Raw genomic sequence first — 19128 nt, 5'->3', positions numbered from 1 at the left:
CTGCCCAACCCTGGGGGCGCGCGCGTCCAGGAGCCTCTCCCATCGCCCTGAGTGAGGCTTAAGGGCTGTGGCGGTCTCCCTGCGGGAGAAGTACTTCCAGTGAAGGAGGGGTTGCAGCCCGGCGGGAAATCGCACCCCTTGCGTCTTTCAAGGTCTCCAAGTCCAGCACCAGGGCCATCTGGAAACAGGGTTCCTGCCAGCCCCACCTGGGGGCCGCATTTGGCGGGAACTGCATCAGCCTTCACCTGCAGACCAGTCGGGGGCGTGACGGACCAAGCCGGGAGAGGGGGCGTCCCGGGGTGGGGGTGGGGTGACGAGAGGCCAGGGGAGGGGGCGCCGCGAGCGCCCTGACCTCGCCGGCTGTTGGGAGGCGGAGGGGGTGGGGGTTGGGGGAGAAGAGGGGAGCCAATGGGAGGGAGGATCTCGTTTCAAAAGGGTTAACCCGCAGCCAATGGGAGCCTGGGGGAGCGGATCCTGCTCACTCCATTCAAGAATCCCAAGTATTCAAGATGGACGGCAGGGAGTGTGGAAGGAGAAAGGGGGCGAGGGGGGAAAAGCCAGATCTGCAGAGGAGAGGGGCGCAGCGGCCGGCCGGCCCCGGAGCCCCGGCCCCAGCCGGCGGGTGGAGGGGCGGCCGCAGGGAATCGGAGCCCGGCGGGGGAGAGGGGCTGGCGGGGTGCGAGAGGGCGTGAGCGAGGGGGAGCCAGGCCAGGAGGGGAGCCAAGGGGGAGGGCAGGGCAGAGAAAGAGCCCGGGAAGAAGGAGGTGGCAGGCAGAGGAACGTAACGAAGAGCAAGGTGTGGGTACCGTGAGCTCCCAGAAGGGTAACGCCGCCGGTTTTCGGTTTTCTTCTCTCTGGGCGAGGGGCGGGCGGTGGTCTGGGCTCTTTCTCTCGTCTGCTTCTCCCCCTCCTCACCCTCCACTCTGGGCATCTCTGCTCTTTTTCCTTTCCCGACAGTGGATGTGGGAAGCACCGGGCATGTCTCTCCGAGGTGGCCTCACTGTCATTTTCCAGTGGGGGGCGTGGTGGGGAAGAGGTTGGGGTGTGTGTGTGTGTTGGGGGGGTCTCCGTGGGGCCCGGCCGAGGCCGAGCCATCTGTCGGTGCCTGAGCTCGGGGGTTGAGGGAGTGGGACTCTGGGGACTTGGTGGGTGTGTGCCGAGGGGTCGCGGGCGCCGAGGGTGTTGGCGCGGGGCAGAGAGTTGTGCGCCTCCAGAACTTGTGGGGGTGAGCCCAGGGCTGCGCGCGGCGGCGAGGGGGGTGAGGCCCTTGAGCTACTAGTTGTGGGGCGTTGAGGGGCGCTGGGGCGCGGGCGGCTGCACCCTCGCTCCCGCTCTCGTAGTGAAGGCGGAGTATGCCGCGAGTACGGCTGAGTTTGTGTGTGTGTGTGTGTGTGTGTGTGTGTGTGTGTGTGGTCCAGCCCCGAGGTGTGCGTTGGGCACAGTTGGGTGTTGAGGGAGAGCGCCCCTCGCCCCCCCACTTCCCAGCTGGCCCTCTCATCCCATTCACAGAACATGGCTTTCAGGACCCTCCTGGTCTCCTCCTCCCGTCGCCATGGCTGCGGGGAGGGGGTGGGAGGAGACAGTTGGGGCCAGCCCCCTGCCCCTGCTGCTCCAGCTAACCCCCCACCTGCCCTTTCTCTCCCTTCCTCAGGCTGGGCCCCAGCCCCTGCTGCTCTGGGGGGCAGGGGCCGGAAGATGGTGGCCAATGAGGAGGGGGAGTGGAGAGAACTTGAGCCGGGGCCTCCCCTCCCCCATTTCCTCCTCTGTCTCTACACCCGCTTCTGGAAGGAGCTGGGGATGGCTCTTGGGCCCATGGTGGGGGAGGGGTCCTGCTGGCTGGTGAATGGCGGGGCCAGCTCTCAGGAATGAGTGGGGTGTGCGATAGCTGAGGGGCTCGCTCTCCCAGCCCCCTCTCTCTTCCCTTCCCAAGGAGAGCGCTGGGAGCTCCTTGGGGGTAGAATTTGCCCCTCGCCTCCCTGAACCTTGCTGGGCAGCCTTGCTTTGGCCTCTCTGCCCTGCTGTGGGCAGACCCAGTTCCCAGCTGGTTTGCCCGACCCCTGGAGAAGAGGCCTGGGACTGACCCTAGCAGGGCCCGGGTTTCTTTCCACTGGAACTGTGCAAACTGTGGGGCAGGGCTGGTGTCTGCAGATTACAGGAACAAAGTGCCTGGGAAGGCGGGAGAGAGACTCTGCTGCTTCCTGGGGGGTGGGGGGAGGCTGGAGGGGAAGCTGGGATGAAGAGCTCCCTACTGGAATTCTGTGTGTTCCTTCTGCTGGCTGGGGAGTGGGGAGTGGGGCACCTCCCTGGCACCTGGGAGGCCTTGGCTGGTGAGACACCAGGTGAATCCCCCAGCCTGTGCCCCTCTGGGCTGCACCCCGTCCCTTCATCAAGTCACAACTGTAGCTGAGCTAGGCCACGGCTTCGAGCTTCAACCCGCGGGTAGCCGGTGTTTTTACAGAGCAGTCTTCTGGCTTCCACTTTTAATCAGTGGCCATGGCTTGTCCTAGGTTTGAGTCCCTTGGGCCAGGATGGCACGGGGGAAACAGGAGGTTGAAGGCTCCTTAACTGGATTGCCTGGGCAGGGCAGGAAACAACTCAGGTTGGAATCCCACTGCCATTGAAAGCTTCGTCCCTAACCCAGTGTGAGATAGGGCTCGCTCTGATCTTTTTGCTTAATGCTGAATCCATCAAGTGCTTTGAATGCCTCCCAAAAGGAGATGAAAGGGTGGGGTTTTCACCAGCACCTTTCTCGCCTCCGGGCCTGAAACTTCTCTCTCAGAGCTGCCTGGGGACCTGTGGCTTCAGCTCCCTCACGCTGGTCCTGGAGGGTTCCTCTGAGATTGTCACCTTGAGACCGGCCACTCCCCTCTACTTAGTCTAAAGAGGCGAGAGAGCTTTGGAGATGAGGAGAAAGGGCCGTGTGGTCATGGCTGCCAAGTGCCTTCCTGTCGGCCAGCGAAGCTGACAGAAACACAGATTCCGGGTGAACGGCCTCATGTGCGTGTTCCCCAGGCTTGTGGGGTTCTACCAGTCCCTTTGAGAACTGAGTGCCAAGCTCCAGGTATCCCTTTTACTGCCTCCTGCTACCCTGAAAGGTCAAAGAAAAAGGTGTTTTCTATGCTAGGAAGGAGGTGAGGAAGACAGTGAGAGGAGGAGGAGAGACTGAAAGATTACTGCAGAGAGAGGAAAGCTGTACCCAAGATAAGAAAGGGCAGGGGGAGGCTTTGAGCTGAGTGGGCCGGGGGCTGGGAGAAGGGGTGAGGTCGCGCAGCTGGCATGCCTCTGCTGCTGGCCAGAGCTCTTTTCACATTGTGCTACTGTCTGCGCCTATCACGAGCAGTGCAATGTCAAAAGGGCATTGGCCATGTAGTGCTACCCCGCGCCGGCTGCCTCCTCAGCGTCGTAATGTCCTCTCCCAGCTGGGCACCAGTCAGCTCCTGTAGTGGGAACGAGCCCCCGTGTAGGTGCGTACATGCAGTGCACATGTTAAACACTGCGTCCATGATTGTGACCCCTAAGATCACTTCGCAGGTAGCATCCCCGTTTACAAAGGAACAACAACAACAAAAGAGCCAGAAAGGTTTAAGCAGTTTGTCCAAAGTTAAATATAACCCTGCCCTATGCCGCACAAATCACCCAGAGGCATACCTCTGGAAACCGAGGTCTGAGTTAGGTTGTCGCTACCTGGGGATTTTTCTGAGCTGAGGGGTGGAAGGTTTGGGTGCCACCTGCTGGTTGTATGAAGTATCTGCCAGAGTCTCAAGCCTTGAAGGGTAAAGGTGGTGGCGGTTCCATGGCTTAAGAAGGAGAGAGGTTCCTAGACTCATCCTGGGAAGGAGAGAGGGTGGAGAAGATGGGAGGAATCCATGTGAGGCCCAGAGTAGACCTCTGAGGATAAAGGGATGAACAGGAAAGAAGTTGCTGCCCCGGGGAAATGAAGCTGTGTGCCCCTGGCACCCATGGTTGTCAGCTCCTTCTCTGGCCTTTGGGGGATGGAAAGGAGACTTCATCCCTCCCTCACCCCCACCTGTAATGCCCAGCATGACTCCCCTTCATTACAGGCTGCTTGATAATGGAGCATCTTGAGGGTGTGCGTTAAGATGCAGGCGGCACTGTCTGCAACCAGCTCTTGGGGACTACATAAGATTCCTTGAGGCCGGCGCCGCGGCTCACTAGGCTAATCCTCCGCCTAGCGGCGCCGGCACACCGGGTTCTAGTCCCGGTCGGGGCGCCGGATTCTGTCCCGGTTGCCCCTCTTCCAGGCCAGCTCTCTGCTGTGGCCAGGGAGTGCAGTGGAGGATGGCCCAGGTGCTTGGGCCCTGCACCCCATGGGAGACCAGGAAAAGCACCTGGCTCCTGGCTCCTGCCATCGGATCAGCGCGGTGCGCCGGCCGCAGCGCGCCAGCCGCGGCGGCCATTGGAGAGTAAACCAACGGCAAAGGAAGACCTTTCTCTCTGTCTCTCTCTCTCACTGTCCACTCTGCCTGTCAAAAAAAAAAAAAAAAAAAAAAAAAAAAAAAAAAAAAAAAAAGATTCCTTGAGCCAAGCTCCCCGAATTCTTTCAGCAGTGACTGAAGAATTTGAGAGCAGCAACTGTGCCATTTACTTCTCTGTCTCTCACAGCGCCTAGCTAGCCTAATAAGAACTTGTTACAGGAGATGGAGACAGAGGCATATTCGGGGAACTTCTTTAGGAAGGCAAACTAGTTTGTGCCTGAGAAGCCTTCATGCACTTCAGTGCAAACGGTGGGACTGGCAGGGTGTGTGAGTCCCCTGCTGGATCCCAGGAAGCACCACTCAGCCTGTAGGGGCTGCAGAGTGGGACAGCACCCCTGCCTGGAAACGCTGGACTTCATTCCTCCATGGCTTCCATTTGCTCTTCCTTGCCCTTCCCTCACCTCTGTGCCTTCCGGTTTTCTTCCTCCTGCCTCTCCATTCGGAGTTTGATACCAGGGTTTGAGATGGTACAGCTAGCGTTATGTCCCACGTCCCTTACTTTCTTTGATCTACGAAAACGTTTATTTCAGCCTCCTGTCTGGGCACAAAACAGCCAGTTGGGGGTGCCATTCCACTCTCGTTCCAAACAAGAATCTTGCTGTTTCCCCAGCGTCCACAGGGTGAAACCCAGATTCTCTAACTGGTTCATGGCTCTTGCTTCTTTCATCTCTGATCTCTTACACCTGCACCCATACTTTTAAGGAAGCAGGAGTGTTTCCTTAAATTGAGCTGGAGCCCCTGGACATCTCCCCACACTTGCCCTTGACCCAACAGCTTTTCATCCTTCAAGTGCCACTGTGGTTCCCTGAAGCCTTTCTTGATGCCTCAAGTCTAGACAGAGTCCTCCCCTGCAAGCTCCCAAGCGTCCTCTACAAATTCCTGTCTACCACAGTCTACTGAGATTGCCTCCTACATGAAGTCAGGCCATGGCTATCAAGCTCACCATTCGTCCCGTTTTTCACACAATGCTTGAAAGTAAGAGGTGCTTATAGATACTTAGTATCAATGAATGAATCTGCAAATAGCGATACAACTTACAAAAAGGTTTTTATGACATGTACAATCTCCCTGGTAGGCACTGGGCACCCAACAACAGTAGAAATTTAAGATCACTATCCTCCCCCCCACCCCAATGCCCCTTGGGTCACAAGGTTTTATTGATGCTGTGATTTTGAGCCATTCCATTCCACACCTGTCAACTGCCAAGGCAGCATCTTGGCCGGTTGCTCTTTTAGCCCCTAAGTGTGCCCATGAGCTGACCAGAACATTACAGAACCAGGCAGAAAAGCACTAGGACCCAAGAAAACCCTTGTTCTGGAATGAACCTCTTGTAGCTGCCCCATCTTGGATTCCAGCAAAAATAGGTTTATTGGCAGGTGTCCCAGAAGACCCGAGCTGCTTTGGGTGCTGCAGCCAGACTACAGCTCACAAGAACCCATCCTTAATGAAGCAAAACCTCTTCTGAATACTCATGGAAGCCAGAGGCGGGGAGTGTCTTGCCACAGACAAAGCAACTGCTGCCCCCTAGCGGCGTACAAGAACAAGCCCGGGGTGGAGGGAGGAGAGGGCAGGGACACTAAGCCAAGAGGAAGGAAAGTCAGAGGACAGAGTGCCTCAAAGTTGCTTTTCCCCTTTTTATTAAAAATAGACCCAAACACTTTATATATCATACAAAAGTTTCATTCGCTGGTGGCAGCCACGGGAAAGCCTGGCCCCGTAGCCCTGATTTTCCACCTGTCCTCCAGGGGGCTGGGTCCCAGGGAGCAGTGGCTGGGCCCGGGAGGGTGCCCATGAAGACTGCTTGCTCTGGGAACACCCAGCTGGGGGTGGGGCTGTTCCAGGGGCAGCTTTCCCCACCCCACCCAATGGCAAAGGTTAGATACTCAAAAGTGCCTCGTAAGTGCGAAGATAAACAAGTGGAGTGAAATGGAAACCCCGTCATTCTTTTATTTCCTCCCAGGGCCTGAGATTGGGCTATTTCCCTCTCACCCCCCGGGGTCCTTTTCTCCCATAAACGAGGGTGGGAAACTTCACCCTCAGAGATTCTTAGCTCAAAATTTCACTCCAACCCCATCCTGTTCTCATAGGCTGTCCCGTGGCCTGGGACCTGCCAGCCTAGTGACCCAGGGTTCCTCTGCTCTCTTGAGGGGGGCTGACACCTGACCACTCCTGGGGCCCTCTGCCTGAGCTCAAGTCCACCCCCGCCATCTCAGCTGACCGGACACTGGACTAGAGGGACCCGCACCCATCCCTTTGCCCTGGCTGCTGCCCACTCCTGAGCCTTGAACACCCCTGGGGCACCCCCAGACCCCAGTTCCAGAAGGGGCCTGGTGGTGAAGTGGTGGAGGCAGGGGAGGCGTTGGTTGGAGCCGGGTTCCCCCAGGGGTGGGGCAGTACTCATGCTGGTATGGACTGCTTGGCAGGGCCAGGGGGCAGGTGTGGAGAGGGTGGGGCATGCGGAGGAAGCGCAGAGCCTGCCTGAGCCCCTCAGTCCCAGCCGTTGTCTTTCACCATGTGTGACATTTCAATGATGTACTTCCCTTCCTTGTACTTCTGGCTTGTCTCAAAAGCTTGTTCCTGGCGGAGGGGGCAGCAGTGACCATCCAGGCCCCACCCCCCTCCCCCCTCCCTCTAGAGCAGCGCCTGGAGCTTTGGGCCATGCAAAGCCCCTGCATGAGGTCACTAGGGCTTGGAGGGCCATGAGGGTGGTCCCAAGTACTTACATATTTCCAACCCAGTGTGGTTTTGCAGCTCTCGCAGAAGATGTCGGCTACCGAGTGGAGCCCCGTGAGCAGGAGGCGCTGTTCGGCTGGCCCACACCCCACGTTGACCCTGTCTCAGGAAACAGGAAGGACCCAGCCCCCAGTGGGGTCGCTCTGTCAGCCCAGCCCCCAAGCAGCCCAGGGGAACTAACTGCCTTGGGCAACCCACCAGTTTTCGCCTCTCCAATGCTGTGCTTTCCATTCTACCCCGGGCTCCCCACCGAGAACTACCAACCGATTTCCCAAACCCCTTAACAGAAACAGAGGCACAGACTAAAGGTGCAAGATCGTTTCCTGCTGGCTTTCCCCACAGAGGAAACTAGTCCCGCGCGTGCACACACACACACACAAGGAAAGAGATGGACTCACACGGAGTTAAACAGGTAGGCTCGGCCGTGGCTCCCTTGGAAGGACTGTGGAGACACAGGATAGATGGTGACTACCAGGGACCCCCTGGGCCCCACTACATGACCCCGCAGGCTCGGGGGATAGGCAGGGTGAGGAAGGGCTTTGCTGCCACACCCCTACCCCTGGGTGAAGTCTGGGCAAACTTGACCTGAGAGGGACCCCCACTTAGCCTACCTTGGAAATAAGCTCATCGTGTTTGGCCAGGTGTGCACGGCAGTGGACACAGCTGTAAGTACGGTGGCAGCGGGGCAGGTAGCTGCGGAAGGTTTTGGTGGGGAGGCAGGCAGGGGCTGGGCCAGGGTCACAGCTGGGCATGACGGGCTGCAGGACGATGCCCTGGCGGGCTGGAGGGGCTGGCGCCGTGCAGCCCCCACACAGACGGTCGCAGGTGAAGCAGCGGAGCAGGTTGGCTAGAGCCGTGTTTCAGGGCAGGAGAAATGTGGGGGGGCTGCCCGGCCAGGGCCCCCCCAGACGAGAACCAGGTAGAAATGGAGGTCACCTGGGAAGAGGGGAGGGAGCATCAGGGGAGCCCTTCCTGAGGGAATGCAGGAGATGGAGCTCAGCTCACCTGCACCCCTCCCTCCCCCGGCCCCTGGAGTCCCAGCTGCTCTGGCAAGCCCGGCAGCGGTTCCAGGCTTCTGGCGCCATAACCAGGGAGTCGGTGCCTCTCCCTTGTGGGGTGGCAGCAGCCTCTCCCATTTCCCACTGAGAGCAGCTGCTGGCACACACGCTACCATGGAGGCAGTCTGCAGGCGCCCTCTCCTCGCTGGTGGCTTGGCCCCTGAACACCTGCGTCTTGCAGGCATGGGGAGGCACCTGGGTTCAGGACCCTTTAGAAGTTGGGGTGGCCCGGTGGTGGTTCCTTTTTGTGGCCTCCAACTGCAGTGCAACTGGTCCTTTACACATTTGGTATGGGAGGGAGGAGCAAGCAGGTGCACACACCCTGCCTCAGCCCTCTGCTGGGGCCGGCTCCTTCCTGCACTCTGCGACTCAGTAAAACTTAACGAGTGGCTCCTTTGGAGCCAAAGACCTCACACACATAGTTCTTCTCCCCATCCCGGGCCTTGGATCACTCATTTCGGTTCAGAAGAAGCACCTGGCTGTCTTCCCAGCCCTGGGAGCGAGGACAGCTTTCCTTTAGGCGAATCTGACCGCTGGACCAATGGGAAAGCAGTAACACGTCAGGGAAGCCGGGCTCCCAGTTTGGGCAGGGCTGTGTAACACAATGTGAGAGCAACATCCACGATGAGCTGCGGAACAGGGGGACGCTCATATTTTTTCAAAGCTGTGCTTTTTGGGGGGCACAAGGCAGAAAGTGTGTCTACCTTCTCCCAGGGCGGGGTCAAACAGCGATGACTCTGTGGGTGACTGAAGACGAAGTACTTGCTGGGTTCTGGTGAGGACTGCTGGCGCCTTAACGTAGCTGCGGGTGCTGGAAGCAGAGGATAAGGAGGGAGGTGTCTCAGCTGGCTCTGATAAGCAGGTGAGGAGCTGCCTTCTCCTCCATGGGGCCTTTGGGCTCAGCCCAAGTCTGGTTCTGAGATGCCAGCTGGGGTGCTCTGGCGAGGCTAGACCACCAAGCACAGGAGGCAGCATGGGCACTATTACCAAGGCAAACAGGCTCTCCCCATCCCATCCTCTGCAGTGGCCACGGTGCCCCTGTTACTCCAGTCTCTCCGAGGGCCACCAGGCAGTCTCTCCACAAAACCCCTGTCCGAAAGCATCTTCTCATCTCAGGTCCGCTCCCCCTGGCCGGGCCCCAGGAAGACACCTTGGGCAGAGTTCAGGGTGACATTGGGCCCTGGCTGCAGGAAATGGGCCTTCCTTGCTGGGAGGCTACTGTTCAGCGTCCACTTCCCAGGCTGGCCTTCCACTTCGCCAGTGAGCTCCCCACCAACACACACCACCTTGAGATGCCTTCTTGGCGGGGGGGGGGGGGGGGGCAACTCAGGTCCCAGCACTAGGGCTCTTTCCCCAGCCTCCACCTGTCATGCCTCCCTCCCTCTCCCCTTGCATAGCCCAGGAGAGGCTGCACGGAAGACCAGAGAATCACGGAAAGGGGAGTAGGGGTCATTTCCTTCCTAGTCTCTGATCACAGGGAGAAGCAAGTTGGGCAAATGACTGGGGGAAAAACAAAGGCAGGCGAGCGCTGGGGAGTGGATGCTCCCCGAAGCGAGCCAGGCTGGACTGTGGGGTGGGTGGCAGGGAAGGGGGTGGGGAGGACTGACAGCTGACAACAGATGCGCCGAGGCGGAGGCTGGAGGAACCAGGTGCGAGTCCCGTGCCTCCTGGCGGGGTGGGGGCGGGGGGGACACCTGCTCACAATGGATGTTCTCGGCTGCGCTTAGGTTTCAGACTCCCCTAGGCTGGCGTTCCGCGGTATGGTATGGTCCGAGGAATGAGCAGCGCAACCAGCTCCCAGGGTAGGCTTTGGGGGGGTCTGCGCGAGCAGCAAAACAATAAACAGTGAGTCTGCAGCCAAAGTTGCCGGGAAATAAGTGCGGGAATCATCGGAGCTTGGAGAGGGATGGAGAAGCAGAGAAACAGAGGGAGCGGGGAGGGGGAAGGGAGGACAAAGGGTGGATGAATAATGCTTTTGCAAAGGGGAGAAAGCAACACGCCGCGGGAGGAGGAGATTTGCAAAGGGGAGGAAAATTCATGTGGAGAAGGGCTGCCCCCTCACCTTGAGGTCTGCTCCAGAGATCTCCGTCTATCTCTCTCTCTCAATCTCTCTCAATCTCTCTGCTCACTCTTCTCTCTTCTCTTTCCGCTCCTTCAATTGGGAAGGGGATGGGGCGGGGGAGGGTAGTTGGGGGCTCAAGACGGGGTGGGCTGCAAAGCTGGCCAGCTGCCGGGGGGCCAGAGGTTGTCTCTCGTTCTGTCCCTCGGTCTGTGGGTGAATGTGGCTGTGTGTTGTGGAACTGCATCATAACACTGTGAGTCATCCGTCCCCCACCCCCCTCACCTCCCACGTCAGAGCAGGGCTGGGAGACACAGGAGGCGGGTCGGGAGGAAGGGAGGGGGCTGGCATCAGGGGACGGGGCTGTGGGAGTGATGCAGGGGAGTGGGGGCAGAAGGATGAGTGAGCAGGGGTCTGTAGAGGGAGGGGTGTTGGTGCTGGTGGTGGGCGAGAGGTTGTTACGGAGGAAGGCAGTGTGGACAAGGAGACGGAACCTGGGAGAAGGACAGGGCTGGGCACGGAGGAGTAAGGGTGGCAGGACTGGAGGAAAGGAGGTGGCGAGGCTGGCGAAGCGAGAAATGGATGCAGAGAGCCAGGCGCGCGCACACACGTTCAAGATGATACATCTTCCCCTTTCAGCTCCGATCCCAGCCCTGACACAGGGAAAAGAAGGATGTGCTTGCTAATTGTTATGGATGGCAAACTGTGCCCCCAGACAAGTACTCTGCCAGGCACTTCCAACCCTCTGTATAATAGCCTCACAGGAGTCTGAGACCAGATAAGACATCTCACGCGCAGGGACCTCTCATCAGCCCCCCAAATTGCTTGTGCTTCACAATGGAGACACCTACATTATGTAAGGTTCTCTGCTGGGCTGTAAAGTTTCTGAGGCCAGTCCTCTGGGAAACTTCCCTGCATCCCAGGACTGCAGTGCCTAGCGCAGAGCCTTGTGCACAGAGGACGTTCACGGAACGGCAGTTGGGTTGCATCTGCAGCCATGTTCCGAGTGTCTGGCTTTGGCCTCAAGGAGTCGGAACCTCAGCTGTGCCCATTACTCACCTAGAGTCACGAGACAAGTTGCCGATCCTCCCTGGGCTTCAATTCTTCTCTTCTTCTACTTGAAGCTAATAATAATTAACTTTAAGGAGACACGCAATAACTGAGATAACATGTAAATGCCATGAAGTGCCTGGCCTGTGATAGACCCTTAGTAAACAGGTAGTGTTATTTCAAGATAGCATTTTCAGGGGCTGGCGTTGTGGTGTAGTGTGTTAAGTCACCGCCTGCAGTGCCGGCATCCCATATGGGCACTGGTTCGAGTCCCGGCTGCTCCACTTCCAATCCCGTTTCCTGTTGATGTACCTGGGAAAGCAGTGGAAGACGGCCCAAATGCTTAGGCTCCTGCCATCCACATGGGAGACCCTGGCTCCTGGCTTCAGTTTGGCCCAGCCTTGGCTGTTACAGGCATTTGGAGAGTGAACCAGCAGGTGGAAGATCAATTTCTCATTCTCACTCTGTTTCTCTGTAACTCTGCCTTTCAAATAAATAAATTCTTAAAAAAAGATAGCATTTCCAACTTTTATCCCTAAGCACTATTAAATTCTGGTATTTTCACGAATCTTGTATCAAACTGTGTCTTATGAAGAAATCCCATCTTTTGTTGCTGTATTTCTGTAAGCCTCCAGGTAAATTTCATTTGACTCAGATTTTTTCTCACCGAGTGGTATCCTATGCGAAGTATGTGGACACAGACAAAGCGCCCATTTTTAACAAAGGCTGACATTCAGCAAGGAAAGTATTACAAAAATAAAGGATTCTAGAAAGTGCCACAGGTGATCTGTTTTTCTTCTCACATGCATGGAGGGAAAAAAGTTAAGGTAGGGAACTGTGGTGTTAGGAGGCACTGCCAGCCACAAAGGGGGGGAAAAAGGAATGCTGACTATTTAATCAGGGAAGATTCAATTAAAATAAATTGTGAAAACACAATGTGAGTATCTTATCTTTAGGGACAGTACCAGCGGTTTGGAACTGGGAGGGGGAGTCGGGTAAAGACAGAAGAGAGAAGGGTTCTGGGCAGCAGATGAGAAAGGAAACATAACTGGAGGGGGAAATCCGGGAGCCATTTGGAGAAAAAACATGCAAAGTGGGGAAAAGGAAGATGACCAGTTTTTAGGGCAGGGATTGAAAGACTAGAAGCAAGGAGGATACCAATGAATTCATATCAGTTTAGAAAGAAAATGACCAAGCATTTAGCTGGAGAGGGAAATGAGAAAGACATCTGAGGACAGTGTTATTTGGGCGTGGGGTGGAGGTGGCAGGAGTGCTTGGTGAGAGACTGAAAGTGAGAGAGTGTGGGCAAGCCCAGATGCCTTAAATACTGTGCCCTTTTTCTGTGTTTAAGAAGCAAAATGGCGAGCAGGCTAAAAGGCAGGGTGGTGTTCTCCCTAAATTCAGCTCGAGATGGTTATACAATGCTCAAATAAAGATGACCTTCAGGTAACTGGTAGGAATGGTCTCGAGGGAGAGATCTGGAAGCAAAGAAATAGATGGGGGAGACAGAGTACAAGGAAATGGAAAAGGGTAAACTCACTCAGGCAGAACATCTGCACATGGAAGGCTGGAACCGAATTTTTGAAGAACGGTGTGAGATTAGGGGATGCCCAAGTGTTAACTGGAGAACTAATGCAGAGTGAATGAAATCATTTAAGTAAGCCATCAAAAAAATAAAAATAAAAAAGAATTAAGGGGAGCACTGCTTGGAAAGTGAGCACTAAGCAGGGCCAGCAGGAAATCCTCACAGCTCCTCCATCTGGATTAACTGTGTGAGCTGACCGAAAGAAAGGTGAGGTTGACAATTACATTGCCTCCTGCACAGGACTCTTGCCAGGATTAAATGAATTTACACCTGTAGAGCCCATGGAACAGTACCTGGCTTCTAACACCATCCAACTGTTAGCTATTAGTGTAATAACTGGACTAAGACTCTGAAAGTCTGGGTTTCAGCCCTAGCTCTAATTACTATGTATGCTTGAGCAAGTTTTTTCACTTAAGTCTCTCCCCCTCTGAAACTGGAGATAATAAAGCTGACTCTACAGGCTGGTTGTGAAAGGAGATGGCCAAACAGGCTTTGAAAACATGTAAAGTACTGTCCAAATGGATGGCATTATTATTATAGCATTACAACCCTCCCCTCAGCCTATTATAAAATTGTAAAAGCTAACAGAAGATTGTTACAGGCGTAGTGTTTAGTATTTCACATGCATCATCCCCTCCAATCTTCAAAATAGTGTTGAGAGGTTGGGTTCAGTCATTATCCCCATCTTAAAGACTGGAAACGTGTCAGGGAGACGAAGCCCAGGATCTGCCTGGGGTCACATGCTAAGTAAATGGCACAGAAAATAATGCAAGATTCCAAAGCCCCAGCTCAGGAGAACAGGGCTGTCTCTCTATGGTCGTGGCCGGATGTGTTGGCTGCGGGTGGATGCCTGGCCTTATGTAACTGTCAGGGATTTAGGGAGTTAAACAGAGTCCCCAGCAAAACTCCCCGCTGGGTGGGAGGGAGGTTGCTGGGTAAGGACTAACCGACAAGGTAACTGGAAGAAATGATTGGACGCCTGTTCTTTAAGGAGAGAAACATTTCCTGAATGCCTTCTGCGTGCCCAGCGCGGTGTGAGCTGGAGGACAGCTCACTTGCAGCCGGACAGCCTGCTTTCCTGCTGCACACGCCGGGTTTTGCCCGTGTCCCGAATTCCAGGCTCGTCGTCCAAACAAGCAGTTGATCTCGAGACTCAGCTCGAGTCCCGCTCCCTCCCCGGCCTCCATTCCCCTTCCCGGGACTCAGGGGAGCAGTAACGCAACGGCTAGACCCCCGCCACAAACACGTTCCGACCCCACGAGCCCACACGCGGGGGAGTAACCGGCACGCCCCCTGCCCTCCTCCCTCCGGCGAGGCGCACACGGACGGACACAGCCCCGCCCACATTTAGCGTCACGATCAAAACAAAACTTTAACTACAACTCCCGGAAGGCTGAGCGGCCTCTCCAGCACAACTACACATCCCAAGGGGCGTCGCGCGGCCGCGTCATCACCCACTGCGCAAGTACGGAAGCGCGCGTGTTTCCCGAGTGGTCTGGGAGAACGCGGCTTGGCGCTCGGTTTGGGTCGCACCCCGAAGGGCTGCTGAGTTTACCGGTTTTTGCTCGTGGCCGTGCAGGTGAGTTTAATAAATTCAGGAACGCAACTGTCACTTCCTTGAGGCTTGGGTAGATTTCGGTGTCTGCGGAGGATTAGACAGACGCGGGACCTAGAACCGCGGTCCCGTATCGAAAATAATTGTTAACGTTTTCTAGTTTACGAAGTGGGTTTTTTTTTTTTTTTTAAAAAAACGTCTCATAATCCTGCTAATTCTTAAGCACGACACTGAGGAAGCGTGCCGCCAGTTGGCAGCTGAGGGAAGAGTTCAGCCTCTCCAAGAGTTTGCAGAGTGGATCTTGGCTGTTCTCTAAGCCTGCACGTGGTGTACCCTCTGCTTTGTGTCCGCAGCGCGGACGCCCTTTCTGGTGGGCTGAGAGGGTGGAGGAGCGGGCGTCTGTAGCCTTCTCGTCAGTAGAGTGATGAAGGCGGTCGGGGCTTTTGCCGATCTGTAGGTATGTTTTCTTCTTACGTCCAAGTCATTCATTCAGTGTATTTATCGAGGTACCTGCAGTTTGTCAAACCCTGCTCCAGGTACTAACATAGCAAAGGATAATGCTCAACCATTTCATTCGACTGGGGGAGACAGGTGTTAAGAAATATGGAGAAAAGTAAAGCAAGGTAAGGGAAAAGGTCCCTTGGAAGATTTTGCAAAGGGACCCGGCTTATGATCAGATCTGATACTAAATTTGTGTTCTAGGCACAGCTACTCAGAAAGGATGGGAGAGGAGACCAATGATGACAAGAAGCCGACGACGAAATTCGAACTCGAGCGAGAAACAGAGCTCCGCTTTGAGGTGGAAGCGTCTCAGTCGGTTCAGCTGGAGCTGTTGACCGGCATGGCAGAGATCTTTGGCACGGAGCTGACCCGGAACAAGAAATTCACCTTCGACGCTGGTGCCAAGGTGGCCGTTTTCACGTGGCATGGGTGTTCTCTGCAACTGAGCGGCCGCACGGAGGTGGCCTACGTCTCCAAGGACACCCCCATGTTGCTTTACCTCAACACTCACACAGCCCTGGAGCAGATGCGGAGGCAAGCGGAGAAGGAAGAAGAGCGAGGTCCCCGAGTGATGGTCGTGGGCCCCACCGACGTGGGCAAGTCCACGGTGTGCCGCCTGCTGCTCAACTACGCCGTGCGTTTGGGCCGCCGTCCCACTTACGTGGAGCTGGATGTGGGCCAGGGATCTGTGTCCATCCCCGGCACTATGGGGGCGCTCTACATTGAGCGGCCAGCGGATGTGGAAGAGGGTTTCTCTATCCAGGCCCCTCTGGTCTATCATTTTGGCTCCACCACGCCTGGCACCAACATCAAGCTGTATAATAAGGTGAGAGCCACCGCGGGATGGAGGGAACAGTACCATCAGGGTACGCAGCTGTGGGGGGGTTTGTTGGTTAAAACTGTGTAGTTTGCACTTTGCCTCTAGGGTGAATTGACTGCCACGTGGTTCAGAAAAGACAGTTTCACATGTAAACCTCATATTATTAATCATTTCTGGGCACTTTTAAAAATTATTTTATTTATTTGAAAGGTAGAATTAGGGAGAGACAGAGAAAGTGAAGTCTTCGTCTGCTGGCTCACTCCCCAGATGGCCACCACAGTTGGGCCTGGGCCAAGCCAAAGCCAGGAGCTAGGAGCTTATTCTGGGCCTCCCACGTGAGCGCAGGGGCCCAGGGACTTGGCTGATTCTCCACTACTTTCCCAGGCTTACTGGCAGGAAGTTGGATTGGAAGTAGAGCTGCAAGGACTTTAACCAGTGCCCATATGGGATGCCTGCACTGCAGCCGGTGACTTAACCCACCATGCCACAGCACTGGCTCCTGATTTAGGATTTAAATTCTTAGTAATTTAAAAGCTAAATTCATGTTAGGGGGTCAGAATTGCAGCCACTAAAAATGTCATTTTTCTTATACTTGATACTGCTTATTTTTGTTAAAAAGCATTTTTTCAAGGTCTATGTTTTTGAAAGCAGAGTGATACAGAAAGAGCTCTTCCTTCCACTGGTTCATCCCCCAAATGGTTGCAATGTCTGGGGCTGGGCCAGGCCAAAGCCAGGGGCCAGGAACTCCGTCAGGGTCTCCCACGTAGGTGGAAAGGAACCAGGTACTTGGGCCGTCTTCTGCCTTCCTGGCTGCATCAGCAGGGAAACAAGCTGGTGCTTCGCTATGGAATGCTGGTGTTGGCAAGCTGCCACAATGCCCAGCACCCTTTGCCACTTACTTTAAAAAGACAAAAGAGCGGGGGGGGGGGGGGGGGGTTTGCTTGTTTTTTGTTTTGTTCTGACCTGTTGGTTTGTTTTGTAGATTACATCTCGATTAGCAGATGTGTTCAACCAGAGGTGTGAGGTCAACCGAAGAGCATCTGTGAGTGGCTGCGTCATTAACACCTGTGGCTGGGTCAAGGGCTCTGGTTACCAGGCCCTGGTACATGCAGCTTCAGCATTTGAGGTGGATGTAGTCGTGGTGCTGGATCAAGAACGACTGTACAATGAACTGAAACGCGACCTGCCCCACTTTGTACGCACAGTACTGCTCCCGAAATCAGGGGGCGTGGTGGAGCGCTCCAAAGATTTCAGGCGGGAATGCAGGGATGAGCGTATCCGTGAGTACTTCTATGGATTCCGGGGTTGCTTCTATCCCCACGCCTTCAATGTGAAGTTTTCAGATGTGAAAATCTACAAAGTTGGGGCACCCACCATCCCAGATTCCTGTCTGCCTTTGGGCATGTCCCAGGAGGACAATCAGCTCAAGCTAGTGCCCGTCACACCTGGCCGAGATATGGTGCACCACCTCCTGAGTGTGAGCACTGCGGAGGGCACAGAGGAGAACCTTTCCGAGACCAGCGTGGCCGGGTTCATTGTGGTGACCAGTGTGGACCTGGAGCATCAGGTGTTTACTGTCCTTTCTCCAGCTCCCCGCCCACTGCCTAAGAACTTCCTCCTCATCATGGATATCCGGTTCATGGATCTTAAGTAGAGAGCAGGAAGCCTGCTGCCTGGCCGTCATCCCAGGCAGGTGGGCTGAGATAGGACAAGCTCAGCAGACCAGCTCACCAGTAAACTGGACTAGTAGAAAACATCTATCTACCTTTTAAAACAGGTGGCAGTAACTGGACCTTTCTAGTTTTAAGCCACAAGGAACACCATAATTGGTTTCTTAACAGCTAAGATGCCACTTTGAATTCTCTGAGACCCTGGAGAGTTCCATTTCTTTGTGCTACTATGTGGCTTTTTTCGTTTGTGGTTTTTTTTTTTTTACCTCTGCCTTATATTCCGTTTATAACTTGCTGTCTCATTTAGATGACAGTGCGAATTACAGGAACTCCTTCCAATAAAGTTCAAACTTGGAAAAAATTGTTTTAATAAATATTTTTGCCGTGTGTAGAAGTGGTGTACTTCCCACCACCCTTAAGCATTATAGAAACATTGAAATGATTTAGTGCTAACATGCTTAGAGCAAAGGAAAATCTAGAACCTACCTGTGAATCGAGCAAGGGAGTTTTCTATAATGGTTCCCATTTCTTAATTGCCGTCGAAGTACTGGGTTTACTGTGGGAAGCTGAAGATGCTGGTGATAAGCTTTATGAGATTGAGCCAAAAATTGAGAGGTCTTTATCTCTTTCTGAAGTTAAAAAAAAAAAAGCAGGCTTGATGACTTTGGTGAATTAGAAAAACCAAGATGGTTGGAGTGTACTGAACTAAGGGAGAGTGGTAAGACATGAGGCTGGAGGGGCTAGCAGACTATAGATAATACAGGGCTTTTGTAAATCAGGGTGAAGAGTGGCCTTCATTTTAAGAGTAGCGGGAAGCCATGGGGAAGGAGTGGTTATGGAAAGGAAAGACTTGGTCTTTACATCTTACCATTGCCGTATGGAAAGTGGAGTCCAGAGGCGAGCATAGAAGCAAGGGCACGAATTAGGACAGATTAGGATTCTTTTGTGAGGATTGCTGAGAACTGGATGAGGGCACCTGAGGTGAAGCTGATGGGATAACTAATTACGCTTTGGAATATTTGAAGATAAAATGGATAGGACTTTCTGGGGGCTCTGGAGGGATAGACATTTGTCCTAGATAAGGAAATGCAACTAAGGATGATTCTTAGCCTTTTTTTTTTTTTTTTAACTGAGCAACTAGATTGGTTATGAAATTTTGGAAACTCAGGGAGGGCACAAGAGAACAGCAGGAGTGTTTTCACCGGGGGCAGCACTGTGCAGCAGGTTTGGAGCTCTGGTTTGAGTCCTGGCTGCTCTGCTTATCCAACTCCCTGTAATGCGCCTAGGAGAGCAGCGGAAATAGCCCAAGTGCTTGGCCCCTGCACCCACATGGGAAACCCAGATGGAATTCCCATCTCCTGGCTTTGGCCTGGTCCAGCCCCCTGCTGTTTTAGGTAGGCAATTAGCAGATGGAAGATATTTATATCTGTCTCTCTGTCACTCTGCCTTTATAATACAAAAACAGACAAAGGGCATGGAGGAATGGAGATAAGTGTGGGGTATATGGGGAGAAAAAAAGTTTTGTTTGTTTTTTAGATAGGATGATGTCAGTCAGCACACTCTAGAGAGAAAGAAGTTAATGATGGGGATGTTGTTGTTGT

General features: G+C 54.5%; 2 protein-coding genes, 1 long non-coding RNA gene and 1 other non-coding gene across 6 annotated transcripts; 3 read left to right on the top strand and 1 right to left on the bottom strand.

Annotated features, from left to right (window-relative positions):
* Positions 1 to 1397: 1397 nt before the first annotated feature.
* LOC138848928 (uncharacterized) lies at positions 1398 to 4635 on the top strand. Its single transcript, XR_011387111.1, has 2 exons — positions 1398 to 4155; positions 4543 to 4635. It is a non-coding gene; the product is annotated as an uncharacterized lncRNA (long non-coding RNA).
* On the top strand, positions 3298 to 3359 carry MIR130A (microRNA mir-130a). The gene has a single exon (NR_162521.1). It is a non-coding gene; the product is annotated as a microRNA mir-130a (primary transcript).
* An 889-nt stretch (positions 4636 to 5524) lies between the features above and the next one.
* On the bottom strand, positions 5525 to 11339 carry YPEL4 (yippee like 4). Of its 2 annotated transcripts, XM_051854152.2 has the most exons (8): positions 11198 to 11339; positions 10350 to 10999; positions 8992 to 9098; positions 8763 to 8879; positions 7841 to 8165; positions 7628 to 7671; positions 7220 to 7328; positions 5525 to 7073 (listed from the first exon to the last, which is right to left on the bottom strand). In XM_051854152.2, exons 5-8 carry the CDS (start codon positions 7979 to 7981, stop codon positions 6984 to 6986), a joined length of 384 nt encoding a protein of 127 aa, XP_051710112.1. In that variant the 5' UTR covers positions 7982 to 8165; positions 8763 to 8879; positions 8992 to 9098; positions 10350 to 10999; positions 11198 to 11339; the 3' UTR covers positions 5525 to 6983. The 2 variants fall into 2 exon arrangements, with proteins under 2 accessions (XP_051710112.1, XP_069926302.1); XM_070070201.1 differs by lacking the exon at positions 8763 to 8879.
* A 2972-nt stretch (positions 11340 to 14311) lies between these two features.
* CLP1 (cleavage factor polyribonucleotide kinase subunit 1) lies at positions 14312 to 17888 on the top strand. 2 transcript variants are annotated; one of them, XM_008271466.4, is made up of 3 exons: positions 14312 to 14560; positions 15239 to 15863; positions 16840 to 17888. In XM_008271466.4, the coding sequence occupies exons 2-3, from the start codon at positions 15258 to 15260 to the stop codon at positions 17509 to 17511; spliced, it is 1278 nt and encodes a 425-aa protein (XP_008269688.1). In that variant the 5' UTR covers positions 14312 to 14560; positions 15239 to 15257; the 3' UTR covers positions 17512 to 17888. The 2 variants fall into 2 exon arrangements, with proteins under 2 accessions (XP_008269688.1, XP_002709210.2); XM_002709164.5 differs by lacking the exon at positions 14312 to 14560 and adding an exon at positions 14576 to 15159.
* Positions 17889 to 19128: the final 1240 nt, after the last annotated feature.

Source organism: Oryctolagus cuniculus, chromosome 1, assembly GCF_964237555.1.
Source record: "Oryctolagus cuniculus chromosome 1, mOryCun1.1, whole genome shotgun sequence".
NCBI classification, from domain to species: domain Eukaryota; kingdom Metazoa; phylum Chordata; class Mammalia; order Lagomorpha; family Leporidae; genus Oryctolagus; species Oryctolagus cuniculus.
The sequence above is the reverse complement of the archived record's forward strand: the minus strand, read 5'-3'. Positions and strand labels throughout refer to the sequence as shown.

Coding starts and splice junctions, on each gene's coding strand:
- YPEL4 (XM_051854152.2), bottom strand. CDS start 7,981: ATGCCCAGCTGTGACCCTGGCCCAGCCCCTGCCTGCCTCCCCACCAAA. Junction 7,672..7,840: donor ACGATGAGCTTATTTCCAAG/GTAGGCTAAGTG, acceptor GTGTCTCCACAG/TCCTTCCAAGGGAGCCACGG. Junction 7,074..7,219: donor CCACACTGGGTTGGAAATAT/GTAAGTACTTGG, acceptor CCCCTCCGCCAG/GAACAAGCTTTTGAGACAAG.
- CLP1 (XM_002709164.5), top strand. CDS start 15,140: ATGGAGAAAAGTAAAGCAAG. Junction 15,160..15,238: donor ATGGAGAAAAGTAAAGCAAG/GTAAGGGAAAAG, acceptor TTTGTGTTCTAG/GCACAGCTACTCAGAAAGGA. Junction 15,864..16,839: donor ACATCAAGCTGTATAATAAG/GTGAGAGCCACC, acceptor TTTGTTTTGTAG/ATTACATCTCGATTAGCAGA.